This window comes from Hippopotamus amphibius, chromosome 1, assembly GCF_030028045.1.
Source record: "Hippopotamus amphibius kiboko isolate mHipAmp2 chromosome 1, mHipAmp2.hap2, whole genome shotgun sequence".
NCBI classification, from domain to species: domain Eukaryota; kingdom Metazoa; phylum Chordata; class Mammalia; order Artiodactyla; family Hippopotamidae; genus Hippopotamus; species Hippopotamus amphibius.
In genome coordinates, this window is record NC_080186.1 from 43,154,806 (window position 1) to 43,179,783 (window position 24,978).

General features: G+C 35.5%; 1 protein-coding gene and 1 non-coding gene across 5 annotated transcripts in view; both read right to left on the minus strand.

The window, feature by feature from the left end:
- Positions 1-24,978, minus strand: part of NRDC (nardilysin convertase) — a 101,736-nt gene that overhangs the window by 50,600 nt on the left and 26,158 nt on the right. For 2 of the 4 annotated variants that reach the window (XM_057710569.1, XM_057710582.1), the window contains exons 4-7: positions 24,715-24,784; positions 24,477-24,558; positions 23,453-23,606; positions 176-249 (exon numbers count right to left, since the gene is read on the minus strand). In XM_057710569.1, the coding sequence (XP_057566552.1) occupies positions 176-249; positions 23,453-23,606; positions 24,477-24,558; positions 24,715-24,784 (380 nt within the window). The remainder of the gene's footprint in view (positions 1-175; positions 250-23,452; positions 23,607-24,476; positions 24,559-24,714; positions 24,785-24,978) is intronic. The other 2 variants (XM_057710570.1, XM_057710572.1) reach the window with 2 other exon arrangements.
- Positions 862-965, minus strand: LOC130843512 (small nucleolar RNA U13). The gene has a single exon (XR_009051015.1). It is a non-coding gene; the product is annotated as a small nucleolar RNA U13 (small nucleolar RNA).

A 24,978-nucleotide genomic window follows, 5' to 3' on the forward strand; every position in this document is an offset into this window, starting at 1 on the left:
TCTACCATCCTTTATTTCAAATATATACTGAATTAGACATTTAATGGCTTCAGGAATAAACATTACATACCTATTTCAATTTAGCCCTTTATGATACAAAGAGTGATAAAGAATGGTAAATGTGCTAAACAACTGGATCAATGAAGGAAAAAGCAGTAAGACATAAAGCACTTACCACTATCAACAGCTTCAACTTCTCGGTCAATTGCATCTCTGATCATTAGTGGATGGATGAAGAATTGGGCCCATCTGAAAAAAAAAAAAAAAAAAAAAAACTGTTGGGTAAAAGCTTTTCATCAGCTCTTCATCAGTCAACATCTATTTTTTCAATTAAGAAACTTTACTAAGTTGGAGATTTATTTCATAATCATGCATGTAAAACATAAACAATATACAGCATTTCTAGATTTTAAAGTCTACCAATTAGTTTTTCCTATTATGAAATATAATACCCATACAGAAAAGTATTATACATAAAACATGAGTGTATAGACTATAAGGTAAACACCTGAGTGGCCACCACTCAGATCAAGAAACAGACCACTGTCAGAACTCTAGAAGAGCTCAGGACCCACCTTATCCTCAGAGTTAATATCATGAATGTTATGGTAATCACTTCTCTGCTTTTCTTGATAGTTTTACCACATATATATGTATTTCTAGACTGGGTGTTTCTTGATCTTTTTTTTTTTTTTGTCCATTATCAACACTAAGGAGACTTTTCAGAAATTTTCTTCTAATCACTCCCCTATGAAATTTTTACACACATACACAGTCTGTTTATATACTGTATGTATATCCGTGATTTTATAAAGAAAAAGTATCTGAGGGCTACTCTTTTTAACTTTTTTTTTTTAATTATGTCAGATGGGTAATGTGCTGGTGTCATAACAAGGTTTGAGGGAGGTACATGTCACACAACCGCATGAACAGCCAATCATCACGCTCATGAACTACAAAAGGATCCTCTTTTTAACTTTTTAAGTTAAAATTTTAAAGATTATCAGTATTTCACTTAATTTTATTAACTGTATTTGCTGTTGAATGTAATTTATTCTTTACATAAATTGATGCATAAAATTACATATGCAAATTATCCATTTATATAACAGCAATGCAATCAAGCTTTTAAAAAATTAAAATTCATTTTTCCAGCAAGACATTGAAAAAATTAATTTCCTACAATATTTAATAAACTTTGAACTTTTGCTTGCTCTGAGAAGAAACTTTTAACTTAATTAGCTACTAGATACTCATTAAAATATTACTGACTTTTTCTTTTCAGTATTTGGTATAACTAATGATGGGCTGAATAAGTTTTGTTGAACTAAATAATAAAAGCATATTTTTATTTAATTCTAAACATCAAAGTCACATACAAAAGCAAAGAGAGGATCAAACATAACACCCATAAGGCAGCCAATGGCAACCAACTGACACACAAAGACCACCTCTAGTGATGACTTCAAGATCAAACAATCATCTATCCACAATTTTGTACCCCTGACCTTGCATGCGCCCTGCATATCTTCCACGAATCCAGTGTTCATGTAAATGGTGCTTATGTGATATTTGAGAAAACTTAAAAAGAAATCAAATACTAAGTGAAGATTTTGCAGGTAGGGTTAAGCTTTGGAGGGCCACAGACCATTATAATATCAAACATTTTTTCATCTCCGAAAACCAATTTTTGCTAGATTTTCTATGTTCACAATCATATCATGCTATGACAGTGTGTATTTTGCTTATTTTTCTCTTCTGCCTAATAGAATGATGAATAGAAGCAATCACAACCCACATCTGTCTTCTTCCTGATCTCAACTTGAAATCTTTTAAGGTTTCACCATTAATTATAAGGTTTGGTTTAAAATACCAAATATCACATTGAGAAACCTGCCTTATACTCTATTTGCTAAGAGCATCTTCATGAATAGATACTGAATTTCATCATGTAATTTTGTTCTACATATACTGACAAAGCAATGAACAGCATTGATTTTCTGTTAACCCTACCTCATATTTCCAAGATAAACCCAACTCAGTACTGTTAACATCAGCCTGTTTGTGAATCTGGTCTATACTTTTTCTTATATTACACTTTCTTATATCAAGGTCACGCTACCTTCATAAGTGAGGGAGGAATTATTTCTTCCTTCAATTTTTTGCAAGACTCTAAACAAAACAAGTTTATTTTTGAAAAAAGTTTTCATTACTAACTGATTTCTTTAATGATAAGAGTATGCAAACTTTTAAATTATAATTTCTCTTATGTGGGTTTTATACATAATATTACTAAGAATTTATGAATGTCATCTAGTTTTTTTCATTTACTGGCATAGGTTGTTCAAAATTCCATATTATATTTTCAGTATCTGCCAATGTCATATTCTTCTTCATTCGTTATATTTGCACATAGTCTTATACTCTTCTTTTCCCTTACCCAGTCTCATGAAAGGTTTATCTATTTTGTCAGTTTTTTCAAATCAACATTTAGTTTTCTTGAAACTCAATCACGTTTATTGTTTTTATTGAGAAATAATTCACATACCACAAAATGTCCCTTTTAAACTACATAATTGGGCTTCCTAGGTGGCGGAGTGGTTGAGAATCCACCTGCCAACGCAGGGGACATGAGTTCGATCCCTGCTCCAGGAAGATCCCACATGCTGCAGAGCAACTAAGCCTGTGCGCCACAACTACTGAGCCTGCGCTTTAGAGCCCGTAAGCCACAACTATTGAGCCCATGTGCTGCAACTACTGAAGCCCACGCGCTTAGAGCCTGTGCTCTGCAACAAGAGAAGCCAAGGCAATGAGAAGCCTGCGTACCACAACGAAGAGTAGCCCCCACTCACTGCAACTAAAAAGAAAGCCCTCACACAGCAAAAAATACCCAACACAGCTAATAAAATAAATAAATATTTTTAAAAATTAAATTAAAAGGATTTTTCTACATTCACAAACTGTGTAAACATTACCACTGTCTCATTTCAAAAAATTTTCATTAACCCAAAAATAAACTCTGTACCCATTAATGGCCATTCCCCTTCCCTCATCCCTTCAGCCCCTGGCAAGCACTAATCTACTTTTGGTATCTATGGATTCAACTATTTTGGACATTTCATATAAATGGAAACATACATTATGGGGCCTTCTGTCTCGGACCTCTTTCTCTTATAACACTTTCAAGACTCATTCATGTTGTACCACATACCAGAAGTTCATTCTCTTCTTATTGCCAAGTAATATTCCTTTGTATGGATATGCCACCTTTTGTTTATTCATTCTTCAGTGGATTGACATTTAGGTTGTTTCCACTTTTGACCTATTATGCATAATGCTGCTAAAAACACTCATATAGCAGTTTTTGTGTAGACATGTTTTCAATTCTCTAAAGTATGTATACTAAGAATGGAATTGCTGGGTCATATGGTAACTCTGTTCAACTTTTGAGGAAGTTTTCTAACTACATTTTCTAAGACAGCTGCACCACCAGCAATGTATGAAGGTTCCAATTTATCCACACATTCACCAATAATTGTTAATGTTCTTCTTCTCAAAGTGGTATCTCATTGAAGTTTTTTTTTTTTCAATTGAAGTATAGTTGATTTACAATGTGTTCATTTCTGCATACAGCAAAGTGACTCAGTTATACATATTCTTTTCCATTCTGGTTTACCACAGAATATTGAACATAGTTCCCTGTGCTATAAAGTAGAAATTTGTTGTTTATTCATCCTATAGATACTAGTTTGCATGTTAATCCCAAACTCCCAATCCTTCCTTCCCCTACCCTCCTACCCATTGGCAACCACAAGTCTGTTCTCTATGTCTGTGAGTCTGTTTCATAGCTATGTTTATTTGCATCCTATTTTAGATTCCACATATAAGTGACATCATATGGTATTTGTCTCTTTCTGACTTACTTGGCTTAGTATGATAATCTCTAGGTCCATCCAAATTGCTGCAAACAGCATTATTTCATTATTTTTTATGGCTGAGTAATATTCCATTATATATACATACCACATCTTCTTTATCCATTCATCTGTCAATGGACATTTAGGTTGTTTCCATGTCTTGGCTACTGTAAACATGCTGCTATGAACACTGGGGTGCATGTATCTTTTCAAATTAGTTTTTGTCTTTTCCAGATATATATGCCCAGGAGTGGGATTGCTGGATCATATAGTAACTCTATTTTCAGTTTTTTGAGGAATCTCAATACTGTTCTGTTTTCCATAGCGGCTACACCAATTTACACTCCCACCAACAGTGTAAGAGGGTTCCCTTTTCTCCATAACCTCTCCAACACTATTTGTTGACGTTTTAAGGATGGCTATTCTGACCAGTGTGAGGTTTGTGGTACCTCATGTAGTTTTGATTTTCATTTTCCTAAGTGACTAAGATGTTGAGCATATTTTTATGTGCTTATTGGCCACCTGAATATCTTCTTTGAAGAAATGTCTATTCAAATCCTTTGCCATTTTAAAAATCGGGTTATTTGTCTTCTTATTGTTGAGCACTAAAAGTTCTATACATATGCTGGATACTAGCACCTTAGTAGAATATGATTTGTAAGTATTTTCTTCCATTCTGTAAGTCATCTTTTCACTTTCTTCATATGACTCCTTAAAGCAAAAGTGTTTTTACTTTTAGTGGAGTCCAGCTTACCTAGTTTTTCCTTTGTTGCTTCTGTTTTTGTCATATCTGAAAAACTACTGCCAACTCCTAGGTCACAAAGGTTTATGCCTATGTTCTCTTTAGAGTTTTATAGTTTTTGCTCTTACACTTAAGCATATGTCTCTATTTGTTAATATCTGTATATGGTATGAACAAAGGATCCAACTTCATTCTTTTGCATGTGGACATCTAGTTGTCCCAGTACTATATGTTGAAAAACTTTCCCATTGAATTGCCCTGGCACCCTTGCAACTGACCATAAATGTAATGGTCTATTTCTGGAGTCTCAATTATATTCCACTGATCTATATGTCTGTTCTTATGCCAGTACCATGTTGCCTTGACTACCGTAGCTTTGAGTAAGTTTAGAAACTGGGCATATGAGTCCTTTAACCTTCAAGACAATTCTGGCTATTCTTGGTCTCTTCCTTTCCATATGAATTTTAGAATCAACTCATCAATTTCTTCAAAAAAGACACCTGAAATTTTGATAAGGATTAAGTTGAGTCTGTAGACCAATTTGGGATATATTGCCATCTTTACAATATTAAGTTTTGTAATCTATGAACATGGGATGTCTTTCCATTAATTTAAGTTCCTCTTCAATTTCTTTCCAAAAAATGTGGCTTTCCACAAATAACTCTTACATCTCTTTTATTAAATTTATTCCTAAGTATTTTGTTCTTTTTAATGTTACTGTACAAGGAAATATCTCTTAATTTCATTTTTAGATTTTTCATTGCTAGTGTATAAAAATACAATTGATTTTTGCACAATGATCTTGATTCTGCAACCTTGTTGAACTTGATATTAGCTCTAATAGTTCATTTGTGGAATCTGTAGAATTATCCATATACAGTGAATTCCTATTATTTGTGGTTGTTATGTTTTCTAAAGCTGTTATAATTGCTGAATTAGCGAGTATTGAATGACTGTTCTAGGCGTAATACACACACACACACACAGATTATGATCTTAAATCCTAAAGGTGGATTCATTCTAGTTGATTCTCTTCTTTACTTCACAAAAGAGAGAATGAAGTTCAGAAGTGTTAAGGAACCTGCCTGAGGTCACTTCCCCAGTGGGTACCAGAGTTGGGACTCAAATTCCACAGAACTGGCTCCAGAGCCAGAGCTTCTTTTTTTATATTGTACTGTCCCCTATCCTCTGGTCACTTCTGTATGAAAGCTGAAACAAAAAGGCAGAGTGTCACCTTGTTCAACCTCATCTAAGAATGTGTGTCAGGCAACTCAAATTTTTCAAGACAACTTTCAAATTTTTTCACAAATGTTTCACATGCCATGAATGACTACAAAAGCACTGCAAGTATTCATTTTGGAGTTACAAATAAATTTTAGTAAGTATGTGAATTCTCCACAAATGAGAATCATCTGTGCAAGATTATGCATCTGCAAATAGAGTTAGTTTTACTTCTTTTCCAATCTGCATGCCTTTCATTTCATTTTCGTGTCTAATTGCTCTAGCTACAACCTCCACTTCAATGTTGAATAGAGGTAGACAGAGCTGATATCTTGATCCTAATCTTTGGAGAAGTGCTTTCAATCTTTCATCTTTAAGTATGATGTCAGCTGTGGCTTATTCATAGATACCCTTTATCAGGTTAAAGCAGTTCCCTTTTATTCCAAGTTTATTAAGTGTTTTATCATGAAAGGGTGCTGGATTCTGTTAAATGCTTTTCCTGTTTATACTGAGATAATTTTTGGAATGTGTGTTTGTCCTTTCTTCTATTAACATGGCATATTATGTTGACTGCTTTCTGTACGGTGAACGAATCTCACAGTCCTGGGATAAATCCCACCTGGATGGTGCATAATCCTTTTTATATGTTGCTGGATTTGGTTTTGTGGTATTTTATTGAGGATTTCTGCATCGCTCTTCATAATGGATACTGGTCTGTAGTTTTCTTGTGCAATCTTGTCTAGTTTTGATATCAGCATAATGCCAGCTTCACAGAATGATTTAGGAAGTATCCCTCCTCTTCTATATTTTGGAAGAGTTTATGAAGCATTAGTGTTAATTCTTTAAATGCTTGGTAGAATTTACCAGTGAAGTCACCTGAGTCTATACTTTTCATCTGGTAAATTCTTGATTATTAATACAATCTCTCATTACAGGTTTATTCAGATTTTCTGTCTTCTTGAGTCAATTTCAACCATTTTGTGTCTTTCTAGAAATCTGTCCATTTAGTCTCAGTTACCTATTTGTTGGCATACAATAATTCACAATATTCTGTTATACTCTTATTTATTTTGGTTAAGATCATAGTAATGTTCACCCCTTCATTCCTGGTTTCAACAATGAAAGCCTTCCTTTTTCTTGTCAGTCTAACTGAAGGTTTGTCAATTTTGTTCATCTTTTCAAATAAGCAACTTTTGGTTTTGTTTATTTTCTATTGTTTTTCCATTCCCTATTTATTTCCATTCAAATATCTATTATGTCCTTCCTTCTGCTTACCTGGGTTTAGATTGCCTTTCTTTGCCTTGCTAATTAAGATGAAAGTTTAGGTTCACTTGAGATCTTTCTTTTTTAATGGAGGTGTCTACAGCTATAAATTTCCCCCTGAGCACTGGTTCTGATGCATACCATAATTTTTTGTATGTTGTTTTCATTTTCATTAGTCTCTAAGTGTTTTTTAATTTCCCTTGTGATTTCTTTTTTGATCCATTGATTATTTAGGGGTAAAGCTGTTTAATTTCTACAGATTTGTGAAACTTCCCAAATTTCCTTCTGCTACTCATTTCTGATTTCATTCCATTATAGCTAGAGAACATACTCAGTATAATTTCATCCTTTCAAATTTATTGGCAATAAATTTATTTTATGATCTAATATATATCTATTCTGGAGAAAAATACATGCTGCACTTGAGAAGAATGTGTATTTTGCTGATTTGGAGTGTTTTGTAAACATCTATTAGGTTTATACTCTTGTTCATGTCTTCTATTTATTTCTTTATTTTATTGGCTGTGTTGGGTCTTTTTTGCTGTGAGGGCTTTCTTTAGTTGCGGTGAGTGGGGGCCACTCTTCGTTGTGGTACGCGGGCTCCTCATTGCCATGGCTTCTCTTCTTGCGGAGCTCAGGCTCTGGGCACGTGGGCTTTGGAAGTTGCAGCACATGGGCTCAATAGTAGTGGCTCACAGGCTCCAAAGAGCAGGCTCAATAGTTGTGGCGCATGGGCTTAGTTGCTCCGCGGCATGTGGGATCTTCCTGGAGCAGGGATTGAACCCATGTCCCCTGCGTTGGCACGTGGATTCTTAACCACTGTGCCACCTAGGAAGCCCTATTGCTTGTTGATCTACCTAGTTGTTCTATCCTTTATTGAAAGTGAGATATTTGCATTTGCAACTATTATTACTGAATTGTGTATTTCTCCCCTCAATTCTGGCAGCTTTTGCTGTATGTATTTTGAGGTTCCTTTGAAAGATGAACGTATATTTATAATTGTTATAACTTCTTGATGAATTGACCCTTTTATCATTGTAAAATGCCCTTGTCTCTAATAACAAGTTTCATCTCAAAGTCTATTTTGTCTGATATAAGTTCAGCCACCCCAGCTCCCTTTTAATTAATATTTGTATGGTATATCTTTTTTCACCCTTTTATTGTCAATCTATTGGTGTATTTTAATCTAAAGTGTGTCTCTTACAGACAGTATATATAGCTGACTCATGTTTCTTTACCCAGTCTGCCAATATCTTGTCTTTTAATTGAAATGCTTAATCCATTTACATTTAATTACTGATAAGACAGGATTTATATCTACCTTTGCTATCTGTTTACTATAAGTCTTATGTCTTTTTTCCCCTCTATTCCCTCCATTGCTAACTTCTTTTTGTTAAAATAGATATTTTCTAGAGTACTGTTTAAATTCCCTTGTCATTTCTTTTACTGTATCTTTTGAGTTACTTTCTTAACTAATATCTTAACTTATAACAATCCATTCTGAATTAATACCAACTTAACTTCAGTAGTATACAAAAACTTCGCTTCTATATACCTGTTCTCTCTCCCCTCCTTTGTGCTATTATTGCCATACAGATGTTGTCTTTATACATTATATGTCTATCAACACAGGTTTATAATTTTTGCTTTATACAATTAGTTATCTTTTAAATCAGATAAGAAAAAATTACAAACAAAAAGTATATTTATACTTTCTATTATATTTACCTATATAGTTACCTTTACGAGTGTGCTTTATTTCTTCATGTGAATTTGAGTGTCCTTTCATTTCAGTCTGAAGGACTTCATCCACCTAATGTGTCATATAGAGATCTGCTAATGACAAACTTAGTTTTTAATTCATCTGAGAATGTCTTAATTTTTCCATTTAGAGGATTAGTTTTGCTGGATATAAAATACTTGGTTTGTAGTCTTTTTCTTTCAGCACTTTGAATGTGTCATACCATTGCCTTCTTGCCTCCATGATTTCTGATGAGAAAGCACCTGTTTACCTTATTGAGATTAACTTTTATGAAAACAGTTGCTCCCCTCTTGCTACTTTCAATATTTTTTTTACATCTGGCTTTTGATAGCTTGATTATAATGGGTCTTATTGTGAATGTCATTGTTGTGAATATCACTGTGTTTCTCTTTCTGGAAATCCTTGAGTTGCTTGAATGTGTAGATTTTTGTCTCTTATTAAATTTGGAAAGAGTTTAGTTATTATGTCTTCAAGAATACTTTCTACTCTTTTCTCATTTCCTTTTGGAACTCCTATGATACACATTAGTATGCTTGATGGTTTCCCACAGATCTCTAAGACTGTTTATTTTTCTTCATTCCTTTTATTTCAAACTACTGTTCCTCAGACTGGACAATACCAATGAACCTTTCTTCAAGTTTGTTTACTCTTTCCTCAGCTAACTCAAATCTTCTGTTGAGCCCTTCTAGTTAATTTTTCATTTGAGTTGTACATCTCAACTCCAGAATTTCTATTTGGTTCTATTTAATAATTTGTGACTCTTTTATTGATGTTCTCTATTTAGTAAGACATCATTCTCCCACTTTCCTTTAGCTCTTAGACATAGTTTTCTTTAGCTCTTTGAACATAATTAAAATAGGTGATTTAAAGTAACTGTCTAGGGAGAGAAAAGATGGCGGCGAGGTAGAGAGACGTGGAGTGCATCCCTCTCCACAGATGCATTGGGAATGCGCGGAAGGATGCAATAATTCCCACAGAGAACCAGCTGAACACCAGCAGACAGCCTCGGACACCAGAAAGGACTGCGGGGAGCCCAACATAGCCGGTAGGGAGGCCTCTACCATGGCTCAAAGAGGGTGAAGCGGCGGAACTGTGGCAGACGGGAGGGAGCAACAAACATACGGAAGGGTCCGCAACGCAGCTCAGCGTTCCTGGACCGAGACATCGATCCGCGGCTGAACGGAGGGTCCAGGAGCGGGAGCGTGGGAACCGGAGAGCTGGTTCAGGGTGAGAGACATTGTTGCCGGTGGGGTGGCGGACCGAGAGGACAGGAGGGAGGAGGTCCGCGGAGAGGAGTGCCCGTCCCTGAGAGCTGCCCGGCCATGATGGCGGCTGGAGGCTGCAGGCTCATGGGGGTGGGGCGAGGAGCCGCGCGCATAGCCTCTCTCTCTCTCTCTCTTTCGGCGCCTCTGCAGTGGAGAGACGCCTGCCCGTGGGCCACCTAAGGCGCTCAGGGATAACAAGAACCCTCAGGCGCTCGGGCAGGGCTAGATTAAAACCCCTTGCAAGGCCAGCAGCAGGGAGGCTGCAGAGATAAAAAAAAAACAACAACAGCAACAAAAAAAAAACCCGAGAGAGGCCCAACTCTAAGACTTTCTGTTTACGCCTGAGCCACCAGCGCCCTCTGCAACAAGCACCTCCAAGCCTGACTGAAACAACAGTGCGCCACTGCTCACTCACTCCCAGGAGAAGGAGCCACTATTGTACCCTCTCCCTCCCCACACACCGACGCTTACAGACAAACAATAAAGGAACCTCTGCTGGTCACAGAATAACGCAAAAAAACCCAAGGCAAGGAGAAGGACACTTACAGCTGAGACGCTAAGGAAACAGAACTAGTAGTATCAATACCTATTGAACTGGTCCATTCTGGGATCAGTTCTGGATTTTTTTTTTTCTTCTCTCTCTCTCTTTTTTTTTTTCTTTATTAAATACGATCTTAGCCCTAAGGGATCTACAAGTTTTATAACATAATTTTTTAATGATATTTTTTAATCTCTTTTATTTTTTTTTTTTTTTGCCTTTTTATATACTTCTATATCTAGCTAAGTTTTTGGTAGTACGGACAATATATCTCTCATACTTTCCTTCCATCCCTATCTTTTATACATTTCTATTCCTTTCTTTTTATTTGCATATTGCCAACCACATTACACTCTTCTGTTCCCCTTTCTTCCAGCCATTTTAAGTTTATTTTATCTTAACATACTTATAAGCAACACTATCGGTCTGCTCAGACTCCTTGCTCTATTCTCCAGATGACGCACTGCCTTGGTATTTAATATTTAGGCTTTTTGTCTTTATCTTAGCTCTTAGTACAGTTGTCTAATTACATTCTGAGAATCTCCATTCTCTCTGGTGCTACTCTGGCTCTTTTTTATATTTGATCCTAGCTTACAAAATCTCTCTGGATTAATGTTTGTATGTGTAGGGTGTTATTTGTTTGTTTGTTTGCTTTTGCTTTTGTCTCTGATTTGTTCTGTTTCAGTTGTCAATTTCTGTTGGGTTTCTCTTTGAATATCTGATAGCACACTGGGGTTCTGTCAGGTCTTTCTAGAGCCTTATGTCCTAATGGATTCAGTAATTGTGTGTCTTATACATGTATGTGTTTCCTAGACTTCATATTCGTTTAATCCAATACTTGGACATTAGTCTGAGGCTTGGACAGTCTTCTGTAAACACCTCTATCGCCAGGACAAGCAACCCCTGAAGTTTGGACAACCATGAGGAAACAAAGAAACACCATGCAGGCAAAGGAGCAGGAAAAAAACCCACAAGACCAAATAAACAAGGAGGAAATAGGAAAAATGCCTGAAAAAGAATTTAGAGTAATGATAGTAAAAATGATACAAAATCTTGATAACAAAATAGAGAAAGTACAAGAAACAGTTCATAAGAACTCAGAAAAACAAACAGCAATGGATAACAAAATAACTGAAATTAAAAATACTCTAGATGCTATAACCAGCAGAATGACTGAGGCAGAAGAATGAAGAAGTGAGTTGGAAGATAGAATGGGGGAAATAAACGCCACAGAGCAGGAAAAAGAAAAAAGAATAAAAAGATTAGAAGACAGTCTCAGAGACCTCAGTGATAACACTAAGCTTATCAACATTCGAATTATAAGCATCCCAGAAGAAGAAGAAAACAAGAAAGGGTCTGAGAAAATATTTGAAGAGGTTCTAGTGGAAAACTTCCCCAACATGGGAAAGGAAATAATTAACCAAGTCCAAGAAGCACAGAGAGTCCCATACAGAATAAACCCAAGGAGAAATACACCAAGACACATATTAATCAAACTAACGACAATTAAACACAAAGAAAAAATATTAAAAGCAGCAAGAGAAAAGCAACAAACAACATATAAGGGAAAACCCATCAGGATAACAGCTGACCTTTCTACAGAAACTCTGCAGGCCAGAAGGGAATGGCAGGATATACTGAATGTCCTGAAAGAGAGAAACCTACAGCCAAGAATACTCTACCCAGCAAGAATCTCCTTCAGATTTGAGGGAGAAATCAAAAGCTTTCCAGACAAACAAAAGTTAAGAGAATTCAGCACCACCAAACCAGCCTTACAACAAGTGCTAAAGGAACTTCTCTAAGTAGGAAACACAAGAAAAGGAAAAATCCTACAAATACAAACCCAAAACAATTAAGAAAATGGTCATTGGAACACACATGTCAATAATCACTTTAAATGTAAATGGATTAAATGCTCCAACCAAAAGACACAGACTGGCTGAATGGATACAAAAACAAGACCCTTCTATATGCTGCCTACAAGAAACCCACTTCAGACCAAGGGATACATATAGACTGAAAGTAAAGGGATGGAAAAAGATATTCCATGCAAATGGAAGTCAAAAGAAAGCTGGAGTAGCAATACTCATATCAGACAAATTAGACTTGAAAGTAAAGACTATTAAAAGAGACAAGGAAGGACACTACATAATGATCAAGGGATCCATTCAAGAAGAACATATCACAATGGTAAATATCTATGCCCCCAACATAGGAGCACCTCAATACATAAGGCAAATGCCAACAGCTATAAAAGGGGATATCGACAGTAACACAATAATAGTGGGAGACTTGAACACCCCACTTACATCAATGGACAGATCATCCAAACAGAAAATAAATAAAGACACACAAGCTTTAAATGACACATTAGACCATCTTGACTTAATTGATATCTATAGGACATTCCATCCAAAAACGACAGACTACACTTTCTTCTCAAGTGCACACGGAACATTTTCCAGGATAGATCACATCTTGGGTCACAAATCAAACCTCAGCAAATTCAAGAAAATTGAAATCATATCAAGCATCTTCTCAGACCACAACGCCATGAGACTAGATATCAATTACAGGAAAAAAACTGCAAAAAATACAAACACATGGAGGCTAAACAATTCACTCTTAAACAACCAAGGAATCACTACAGAAATCAAAGAGGAAATCAAAAAGTATCTAGAAACAAATGACAACGAAAACACAACAACCCAAAACCTATGGGACGCAGCAAAAGCAGTTCTAAGAGGGAAGTTTATAGCAATACAGTCCTACCTTAAGAAACAAGAAAATGATCGAATAAACAACCTAACCTTACACCTAAAACAGCTAGAGAAAGAAGAACAAAGAAACCCCAAAGTGAGCAGAAGGAAAGAAATCATAAAGATCAGAGCAGAAATAAATGAAAAAGAAAGGAAAGAAACCATAAGAAAAATAAATAAAACTAAAAGCTGGTTCTTTGAGAAGATTAACAAAATTGATAAACCATTAGCCAGACTCATCAGGGAAAAAAGGGAGAAGATGCAAATCAACAGAATTAGAAATGAAAAAGGAGAAGTAACAATGGACACCTCAGAAATACAAAACATCATGAGAGACTACTACAAGCAACTATATGCTAATCAATTGGATAACTTGGAAGAAATGGATACATTCTTAGAAAAATACAATCTTCCAAGACTGAACCAGGAAGAAATAGAAACCATGAACAGACCAATCACAAGTACGGAAATTGAGGCAGTGATTAAAAATCTCCCAACACACAAAAGCCCAGGACCAGATGGGTTCACGAGAGAATTCTATCAAACATTTCGAGAAGAGTTAACACCTATCCTTCTCAAACTCTTCCAAAATATTGCAGAAGGCGGAGCACTCCCAAACTCATTCTACGAGGCTACCATCACCCTGATACCAAAACCAGGCAAAGATGTCACAAAAAAAGAAAACTATAGACCAATATCACTGATGAATATAGATGCAAAAATCTTCAACAAAATACTAGCTAACAGACTCCAACAGCACATTAAAAAAATCATACACCATGATCAAGTGGGGTTTATCCCTGGGATGCGAGGATTCTTCAATATATGCAAATCAATCAACATGACACATCATATCAACATATTGAAGGATAAAATCCATATGATCATCTCAATAGATGCAGAAAAAGCTTTGGACAAAGTTCAACATCCATTTATGATAAAAGCTCTCCAGAAAATGGGCATAGAAGGAAATTACCTCAACATAATAAAAGCCATATATGAAAAACCAAAAGCCAACATCGTTCTCAATGGGGAAAAACTGGAAGAATTCCCTCTAAGAACAGGAACAAGACAAGGGTGTCCACTCTCACCACTATTATTCAACATAGTTTTGGAAGTTTTAGCCACAGCAATCAGAGAAGAAAAAGAAATCAAAGGAATCCAAATTGGAAAAGAAGAAGTAAAATTGTCACTCTTTGCAGATGACATGATATTATACATAGAAAACCCTAAAGACTCTACCAGAAAACTGCTAGCACTAATTGATGAGTTTAGTAAAGTAGCAGGATACAAAATTAATGCACAGAAATCTCTTGCATTCCTATACACTAACAACGGAAGAGCAGAAAGAGAAATTAAGGAAACTCTCCCATTCACCATTGCAACCAAAAGAATAAAATACCTAGGAATAAACCTGCCGAAGGAGGCAAAAGATCTGTATGCAGAAAACTTTAAGACATTGATGAAAGAAATCAAAGACGACACAAACAGATGGAGGGACATACCATGTTCCTGGATTGGAAGAATCAACATCGTGAAAATGTCTGTACTACCCAAAGCCATTTACAGATTCAATGCAATCCTGACCAAATTACCAAGAGCATTTTTCACAGAACTAGAGCAAGAAATCTTACGATTTGTATGGAAACGCAAAAGACCCCGAATAGCCAAAGCCATCTTGAGAAGGAAAAATGGAGTTGGTGGAATCAGGCTTCCTGACTTCAAACTATACTACAAGGCCATAGTGATCAAGACAGCATGGTACTGGCACAAAAACAGAAAGGAAGATCAATGGAATAGAATAGAGAACTCAGAAGTAAGCCCAAACACATATGGGCACCTTATCTTTGACAAAGGAGGCACGAGTATACAATGGAAAAAAGACAGCCTCTTCAAGAAGTGGTGCTGGGAAAATTGGACAGCAACATGTAAAAGAATGAAATTAGAACACTTCCTAACACCATACACAAAAATAAACTCCAAATGGATTAAAGACCTACATGTAAGGCCAGATACTATAAAACTCCTAGAGGAAAACATAGGCAGAACACTCCATGACATCCATCAAAGCAAGATCCTTTTGGACCCACCTCCTAGAATCAGGGAAATAAAATCAAGAATAAACAAATGGGACCTCATGAAACTTAAAAGCTTTTGCACAGCGAAAGAAACCATAAACAAGACTAAAAGGCAACGCTCAGAATGGGAAAAAATAATTGCCTATGAAACAACGGACAAAGGATTAACCTCCAAAATATGCAAGCAGCTCATGAAGCTTAATACCAAAAAAGCAAATAACCCAATCCACAAATGGGCAGAAGATCTAAATAGACATTTCTCCAAAGAAGACATACAGATGGCCAACAAACACATGAAAAGATGCTCAACATCACTCATCATCAGAGAAATGCAAGTCAAAGCCACAATGAGGTATCACCTCACACCAGTCAGAATGGCCATCATCACAAAATCTGGAAACAACAAATGTTGGAGAGGGCGTGGAGAAAAGGGAACTCTCCTGCACTGTTGGTGGGACTGTAAGTTAGTACAGCCACTATGGAAAACAATTTGGAGGTTCCTTAAAAAACTACAAATAGAACTACCGTATGATCCAGTCATCCCACTACTGGGCATATACCCAAAGAAAACCATAATCCCAAAAGAAACTTGTACCATGTTTATTGCAGCAGTATTTACAATAGCCAGGACATGGAAGCAACCGAAATGCCCATCAACAAATGAATGGATACAGAAGATGTGGCATATATATACAATGGAATATTACTCAGCTATAAAAAAGGATGAGATGGAGCTATATGTAATGAGGTGGACAGAACTACAATCTGTCATACAGAGTGAAGTAAGTCAGAAAGAGAAGGACAAATATTGTATGCTAACTCACATATATGGAATCTAAAAATGGTACTGATGAACTCAGTGACAAGAACAAGGATGCAGATACAGAGAATGGACTGGAGAACTCGAGGTATGGGAGGGGGCGGGAGGTGAAGGGGAAACTGAGACAAAGCGAGAGAGTAGCACAGATATATATATACTACCAACTGTAAAATAGTCAGTGGGAAGTTGTTGTATAACAAAGGGAGTCCAACTCGAGGATGGAAGATGCCTTAGAGCACTGGGGCGAGGAGGGTGGGGGGGACTTGGGGGGGGAGTCAAGGAAGGGAGGGAATATGGGGATATGTGTATAAAAACAGATGATTGAACCTGGTGTACCCCCAAAAAAATAATTAAAAAAAAATAAAAATAAAAAAAATAAAATAACTGTCTAGTAATTCCAGAATGTGGGCTTTCTTAAGGACAGTTTCTATTGACTACTGTTTTTCTGATGAATCAGCCATACTTTCTGCATCCCTCAAAATTTTCTGGTGAAAACATTTTAAATAATATAATGTGGCAACTCTGTAAACCAAGTTTCTCCTCCCCCGTCAGGGTTTGTTATTGTTTCTGGTTATATATTTAGTGCCTTTCTTAAACTAACTCTGTAAAGTCCATATTCTTTGACAAAGACAACCACTGCTTGATTAGCTTAGTGATAATCTCTGGTTGCAGAGAGATTTCCTTAAATGCCTTGCCAAGGGGTTCTCTGTGCATATTGAGGGATGCTTTCAACATTCAGTCAGGCAGTTTACAATTCTGCCTTAGCCATCATATCCTGCTTGTGCAGAGACTCCAGTTCAGCCATGGTGAGAGCTTAAGGTCTTCTTGGGTCCTTCCTGAACACGTACACAGCCCTGGACATGACACAGCTATATGCACATATGTGACCTTCAAAATTCCCAGGAATATACTAAAGCTTTTCAAAGCCCTTTAGGATATCTCATTTTCCAGTTTTATCTTTTAAGTTTTTTGAATACTCTCTTTGTTTGCCCCAGCTGTTATCCACTGCCTCAGGTAGTCACCAAGTCAAACTGCCATCCATTTGGACAAATGCCTCCAGAGAAAAAGATTTTTGCAAATGGGTGAGCTCCCAGTCAGGCGAAATACATAGAAGTCCATGAATGGTGGTTCCTAGGGAACTGCCAGACAGATCAAATGATGAAGATTCTCCAGAATGATGTTTTTAGAGAGCTCTAAATCCATCCAGCCCCCTCCAGTGGCTGCTTAGACTGCTGTTTTTTTATTGAGACTGTGGGACCTCTTCGTTTTCAAGACTACTGTAGAGCTGGGTAGAGGGAAATGGAAATAGAGCAAGTTAAAATGCCACAAAGCTCACTGTTTTTACCAAGATTTAGCCACTTAAATACTCCTTGGACTGTTGCAAGCTTTTGGTTATTTCCAGAGTTTTGAAAAAGTCAATTCGGACAATTTTAGGCAATGTTCTCATTGCTTTTATATAGGAGGGGCTTTTCAGAGGTCTTTATTTCACCATTCCTGCTGAGGTCAGTCTGCTTTTTATTTCATTTATTTTCACCATTTCTTTCTTCTTTCATATTTTGCTGATCTTAACTGAGACTTCCTGAGATTGATCAGCCCACTAATTTTAAGCCTTTCTTCTTTCCTAGCATATACATTTAAGAATACATATTTCCCTCTAAGTACTGCTATAGCTGCATCCCACAACTTCTGTTCCATAATATTTTTATAATTCAGTACAAAATATTTTCTAATTTCTGATATGCTTTCCTCTTTTACCCAGGTGTTTCTTAGAAATGTATTTAATCTCCAAACTTAAGGCAATGTTTGTCTTTCTGCTACTGATTACTAGCTAAAATTTAGCTGTATGCTGTGATCAGAAAACTTAATTAATATGGTTTCAACGCTTTGAAATTTGAGACTGAACTTGTGGCTTAAAATATGGTCAAGTGAAAAAATTTTGCAGTTGGAAGGTGTTGATTAGGCATTCTATACCTGTCCATGAAAAAAAGTGGTAATCCTTTCGTCCTAATCTTCTACATCCTTATTGATTTTATGGTTGTTCTATCAATTACTGAGAAAAGGGTGTTAAATCTCCCACTGTGGTTGGTTACTTGTTCATTGGTCTTTATACCTGATTTACCTTGAGGCTATGTTATGTGTTCAAACTGGCAATAACTATGTCTTCCTAGTTAAGTTTTATCAATATGAAGTGAGCCTATTGAACGATAGCATTTTTTTCCAAGCCTTATGTCTAACTCTTGAAAACTATTTGGTTGGGTTTTTTAAAATCCAGTCTGACAATGTTTATCTTTTAATTAGAAGTTAGTCCACTTACATTTAATGAGAATTACTGTTATATATGGATCTACATCTACCTCCATCCTACTTTGTACTGCTTGTCCCACTTGTTCTGTCTCTCCTACTTTTTTCTTCTTTGAATTTATTATTGAAAAGAATTATTCCAAATGTTTTCCCTGTACTGGTTTGGAATTTTTATGCTCAAATTATATTCTTTCAGAAGTTACCCTTGAAAAATTACATGTATTCTTTTAATTTATCAATATCTAATGTTAATCAATACTACATAAAAATACCTTTTTCTCCATTATCATTATTCCTAATTGATACATTATTGTTTTAATTCTTAAAATTAAAAATTCTAAAACTTAAGTTTTGTAATTACTATTTTAAGTATCAATATTCATTTATATTTACTCACATAAAATGAATTCTATTGTTTTTCTATCTTTTTTGCATCTCTGACCTGCATTTTCCTTCTGCCTGATATAAATTCTTTAGAATTTCCTTTGGTAAGTTGGCTGGTGGTGTTACACACTCTCAATTGTGTGTCTGAAGGTCTATTTTACAATCAATTTTACAATTTTACAATATTACCAAATATTTTTTGCTTGGTGCAGAATTTGTGGTTGGTAGTTATTTTCTTTCAGGATATTACAGATATCCCACTATCTTTTAGCTTCCACTACTGCTGTTGAAAAGTCATCCATCAAACTAATAATATGACTAATAAGGAATTCTGCCCTTTCATCTGGCAAAGATTTTCTATATTTGGTCTTCTGTAGTCACTATATCTTTCTATATGTGGATTTCTTTTAATATATACTTTTAGAATTTGTTAGACTTCTTTAACCTCTGATTTGATGCTCTGGAAAATTTCCAGTGATCAACCCTTCAAATATTTTGTCTACTCTGTTTTTCTCTCCCTTCCTTCTAGGACTCCAAGTAAATATATATTGGACATTTTCACTCTATCCTCTATGTTCTTTTCCTTTTTTCTATATCTTTCCTCTTTTTTTCTCTCCACACAATATTTGGGATTTCTTTTGGTCTATTTTCCAATTCACAAATTTTATCTTCATCTATATCTACTCTTTTCTTAAACTTGTCTATTGGGTTTCAATTTCAATTATCATGTTTCAGTTCAAAATGCTCTTTCCTATATTTATATTTCAAATCTCATAGGTCACATTTTATAGTTTCCTATGACTTGAAACTATATTCAAACTTGTCCCTTACTTCTTTAAAAATGAATCATTTTTGTAATTGTACTTAACCATTCCAATCTCTAAGATTTCTAAGGCATTAAAAGTCTTTTTCTGTTTTCTGTTCTTTCATGTTGTCTTGTTTTGTTGTATGTCTGCTTATGTTTGACTGAATGCTGGTCACTCTACTTGAAAAACTATTTATAGGAGTAATATAAAGCATAAAATAAAGGCATTTTCCTTTTGAGGGGATTTGTGTTTGCTTCTCTTGGGCAAAAGAGAATACTACCAGTTCTGGACCATGTTAAATCACAATCAAGGCTTAAGGTTCACTAGACAATTCAGGCATTTTGAAGGTAGGCTGTAATTCCTCTGGATGACTAATCCATTTCCTCAATCTGAGGGTAATGCTTTCTGGAATCCCAGTTTATTATAAGAAGGGTATACTGTTAGATATCCCACTTTGTGAACATCCTCGGCTTTGATAATTCTTGCTCTTGCCCTTAAATACTGATAAACCAAAGTTCAAATTTATTGAAATTAGCAAATGCCACCAGGGCAAAAGCAGCTTCCATTCTCATTTACTTACTGGAGTAAAAATTCAGTCATTTCCTCAACTTTTTACTTAAATGATTCAAGATACTGATAAGCAATGTGACCTGCGAGAGAACTGGATTTTACTGACCTATTAAAAAATAGTGGCACTTAATTCATGCTATATAAGAGTCCTCTGCAAATGATCCAAAGACTTCTTATTCCTTACTAACTGTAGAACTGTAATATTACCATATTTATTACAGTATATGCAATGCTTAATGCTCTACCACTATCTACCATTTATGGCATGAATTCACGGTTAGGTATTCTTATTAATTTCTCCTATTAAGCAGTAGCACTCTTTTTATTAATTCTGATAGGTTCTTCTTTTTTTAAGTAGAAATAATCTGTAGTAAATGTGCAAATATCTTTTGATTTCCTGGATTACAAATGCATAAATTTCTTAAGAAGAAATGAAATAAGTTCTTTAACTTAGATTTTATACCAAGTTTCATCATCTCTGAGGTGGTCAGAATTTACTCAACATATCCTTTGCCTATTCTTTTTTCCAATAAAGTTTTTTTCCTTCTTTATATTTGGATATAACCAAATATAAAGTCATGAGAATTCCTTGCCTACTGCTTTAGCTTTCTTCACACATAAAGACCTGTTCTGATGTTGTAAAACTTGGGAGCTGAAACAAGAGCAAACATGCACTCATCCTAAGAGTATTCCTAATTTTCTTCTGGCTTTTTTTTTTTTTTGGCCATGCCATACGGCATGTGGGATCTTAGTTCCCCAACCAGGGATCAAACCCGCACCCCCTGCAGTGGAAGCACGGAGTCTTAACCACTGGACAACCAGGAAAGTCCCAGAGTAGTCCTAATTTTCTAAGTTTATAGAAAAAATAAATTTGGACATCATTTGCATTGCTTTCACTAACTTCTTTTGTCTCTATTCTTTTGTTTGTTATTTTGGAATTAAATGTTTAATTAGATAAACACTAAGATCAAATATGTGTGCTGTGAGCATGTTCTTAAGTATATGATTAAAAAAGAGCTATAAACTAGTTCACTGGATACAAGTAGATAGCCACATTTTAAATTAATGAAGAAAAACCACTATGTTGTATCCTATTATAAATATTGTCATCAAAGTAACTATGTCAATTTTAATGGGATTTTGGCATTGTTTTAGGAAAATAAGTTAATTTGGGGGTTCAAGAACACAAATATTTATGAGTATTTCATTGAAAATAATGGCATATGCTTTCAACTTACAGGAATTTACCTGAAAGTTTTCTCAGGGTCAAATTAATCACTTAAGGGATGAGACAATTTCTTTAAAAAAACTGGACCTTTGTCATGTTTTGAGATTTTTTTTATCATTTGTGTTTTGATTTTATGGCATTTTTTTTCTATTAAAAAAATTGTATTAATTCATTCAAGAAATATCAAGTATCTGCCAAATTCTTGATGCCTGAGATATATCAACAAAAAATAGACCAAAATTTCTGCCCTTAGGGCTTACATTATACTGGTCAAACTCAAGATTTCTTTTTATATTTCAATCTTATATTTACCTAGATTTTGGTATAAAGTGACTCCTTTTTTCTAGTGTAGGCTTTGGTTTACAACCTTGTGATAGCAAAGCTCTACTAATGCCTTGACATGAGCTTTGTAGAACAGGGGTCCCCAACCCCTGAGCCACTGACTGGTACCAGTTAGGAACATGGTGGGCTGCACAGCAGGAGGTCAGCAGCAGGTAAGCAAACAAAGCTTCATCTGTATTTACAGCCACTCCCCATCACTCACATTACCGCCTGAGCTCTGCCTCCTCTCAGATCAGCAGCGGCACTAGATTCTCACAGGAGTGCAAACCCTACTGTGAATTGTGCATGCAAGGGATCTAGGTTGCGCACTCCTTATGAGAATCTAATAATACCTGATGATTTGAGGCGAAGCTGAGGCAGTGATGCTAGTGCTGGCGAGTGGTTGCAAATACAGATTATCATTAGCAGAGAAGTGTGACTGCACAGAGACCATTAATAAATTAACTGCTTGCAGACTCATATCAAAACCCTATCAGTGAGTGGCAGGTGGAAACAAGCTCAGGGCTCCCACTGATTCTGCATTATGGTGAGTTGTATAATTATTTCATTATATATTACAATGTAATAATAATAGAAATAAAGTGCACAATAAACGTAATGCGCTTGAATCATCCTGAAACCAATTCTCCCACCACCCCCACCACCCCCACCATCTGTGGAAAACTTGTCTTCCATGAACCCAGTCCCTGGTGCCAAAAAAGATGGGGACTGCTGCTCTAGAATACAATTTTGCAGTATCAAAAGCTCTTTTTAAAAAAGTTTTAAAAATATTCATGCAAACAGACTCAGAAATTTCACTCCATTGAACTTAACTAAAAGAAATAATTAAGGATGTACACAAAGATTAGGATATTCATCATAGCATTATAATACCAGAAAATTGGAAACAATTCAACTATCCAATAATATGTCACTGGCTGAACAGATTATGGTACTTTTATGTAATATGAATGATACACAATCACTTAAAATCATGTTTTATAAATTATAAAATTATATGTAAAAGTGATATACCTTGTTTAAAAATATGAAAAGATATGAACAAGCTGATCCCATATACATTACAAATATAGATAGCTATATTCCAAAATATCAATCATGGTTATCTCTAGACTATGAGATTCCAAGCAATCTTATCTCTTTTTGCTTCTCTGTTTTTCCATATTTTCTACTAAATCAGAAAATAACAATTGCAATAATGAGTCAACAGAGACTACATTATTTACAAAACTCAAAAAGTGTTTAAAGGGTTTCAGTTTAATCTTTAAAACAAAGACTAAGTATTACAGAACAAGAGCTAAGGTGTATTTATAATTTGTTCTTCAAATAAAGCACTGTGACAATTCCACAGAATTAGAGTACTGCTTGAAAAGAAATACCGTAGAACAATGCCCAATATTTCCAGTTGTAAGGTGACATTAGATAATCAAAATAAAAATACACTGGAGTTAGTTACCTATCCAGGGCTTCTTTGAAGTACTTCCTCTGGACATCAAACTGAAAGACTGTACGTTCACAATCAGTTGAAGCATTATCACTACCCCCATGTTTCTTCAGGAAGGCGTCAAACCCATTCTCATCTGGATATTTCAAACTACCCATGAATACCACTAAGTGGAAAGAACACAAAGTCACAGAACACAAAGATACAGACAATGTTTTTATTAACAAGGACGAAATTTCTCACATGCAAAAAAAAAGAAACTGGAAGAAAATATGCCAACACATGAACAATGGTTACATCTGGATAATACTTACCTTCTTCATTACACTTCTGTTTTTGTAATTTTCTATAATGTTCATATATTACTTTTATACTCAAAAACTAAACATTTTACTTTTAATGAAAGAAATACATAATTTATTTGTAAAAAGGTTAAAATGTAAACAGACATCTATGCAGATTAATTTTTACTATAAAAACTCATAAGACGAGAAGTTTACCCTCAAGTACTGAACAACTTAGAAAACCAGAATACAAAAAAATGAGTAATTCAAGATTTAAGTATTCATAACTGTACAGCATTCACAAAGGTTTTACTTGAGTACATTCATAATTAAACTGAAGATTTTCTTTTTTGTTTTGATATTAATCAGGCCTTTTTATTTTCTGTATTTCTGATGCTTTGACATCTTGAGGCCTTGCCAATCCTGGAAGAGACTGCCCCTCCCAAGGCTATGGCCTAAATTCCCAGAGATCTGCAACTTTCTCCCGATTTGTTGGCCTTACTGTACCTGAATAATAAAACCTACATTTTAAAATAGTTTTCTAAGTGGTTTCACTCTAATTCTCAAAACAAGTACACTCAAGGAGATTAAAATTAAGTCTTCCCCTATGATATTCACGAAGATTTTTTCTTAGTTTTTCTCTTATTAAATATATCATAATTCTACCAAATCAGTTACTTATCTTTGAAATCAATTCATGCAAATTTGGAGGAAAAAACACATCCGGGAATGATATTTTACAAAGATCTTACTGTGCTCCAAAAAGTGTGCCAGCCCGGGCAGGTCATCCGGATCAGCAAAACTCCCAACTCCAACACAAAGAGCCGCTGCAGACTGGAGTAAGTAGAACACATACAAATAATGAGTCAATCCTAAAGGAATAATATTATCATCTCATTTTAAGGATTCACTTGGAGATGGATGTTTTCCAACAGAAAGAAACAAAATTCTTTCCCTGAGAATCAGGAGGAGCAGCAAAGTGAAACTCACCAGAACTGTGTCAGTTTCACCCTGCTGCCCCTCCTCTTGCCATCCTGCCAAATGCTGAACAGGTGCAGACCTAAGGGAAAAAGCAGAAACAGACAGAAAAAAAGGGAAGGGGGACTGGCCAGCCCACCCAAGTATCATTTTGTGTCAGCATTTCAAAGTTCTGAACCCAGTTTGTTTCACGATTTATCAGATTTCGGAAATCTGCAGAAGTAATATATCTGAGTAGATTCTGTCTAAAGATCTCTAAGCAATTAAAGGCTCTAT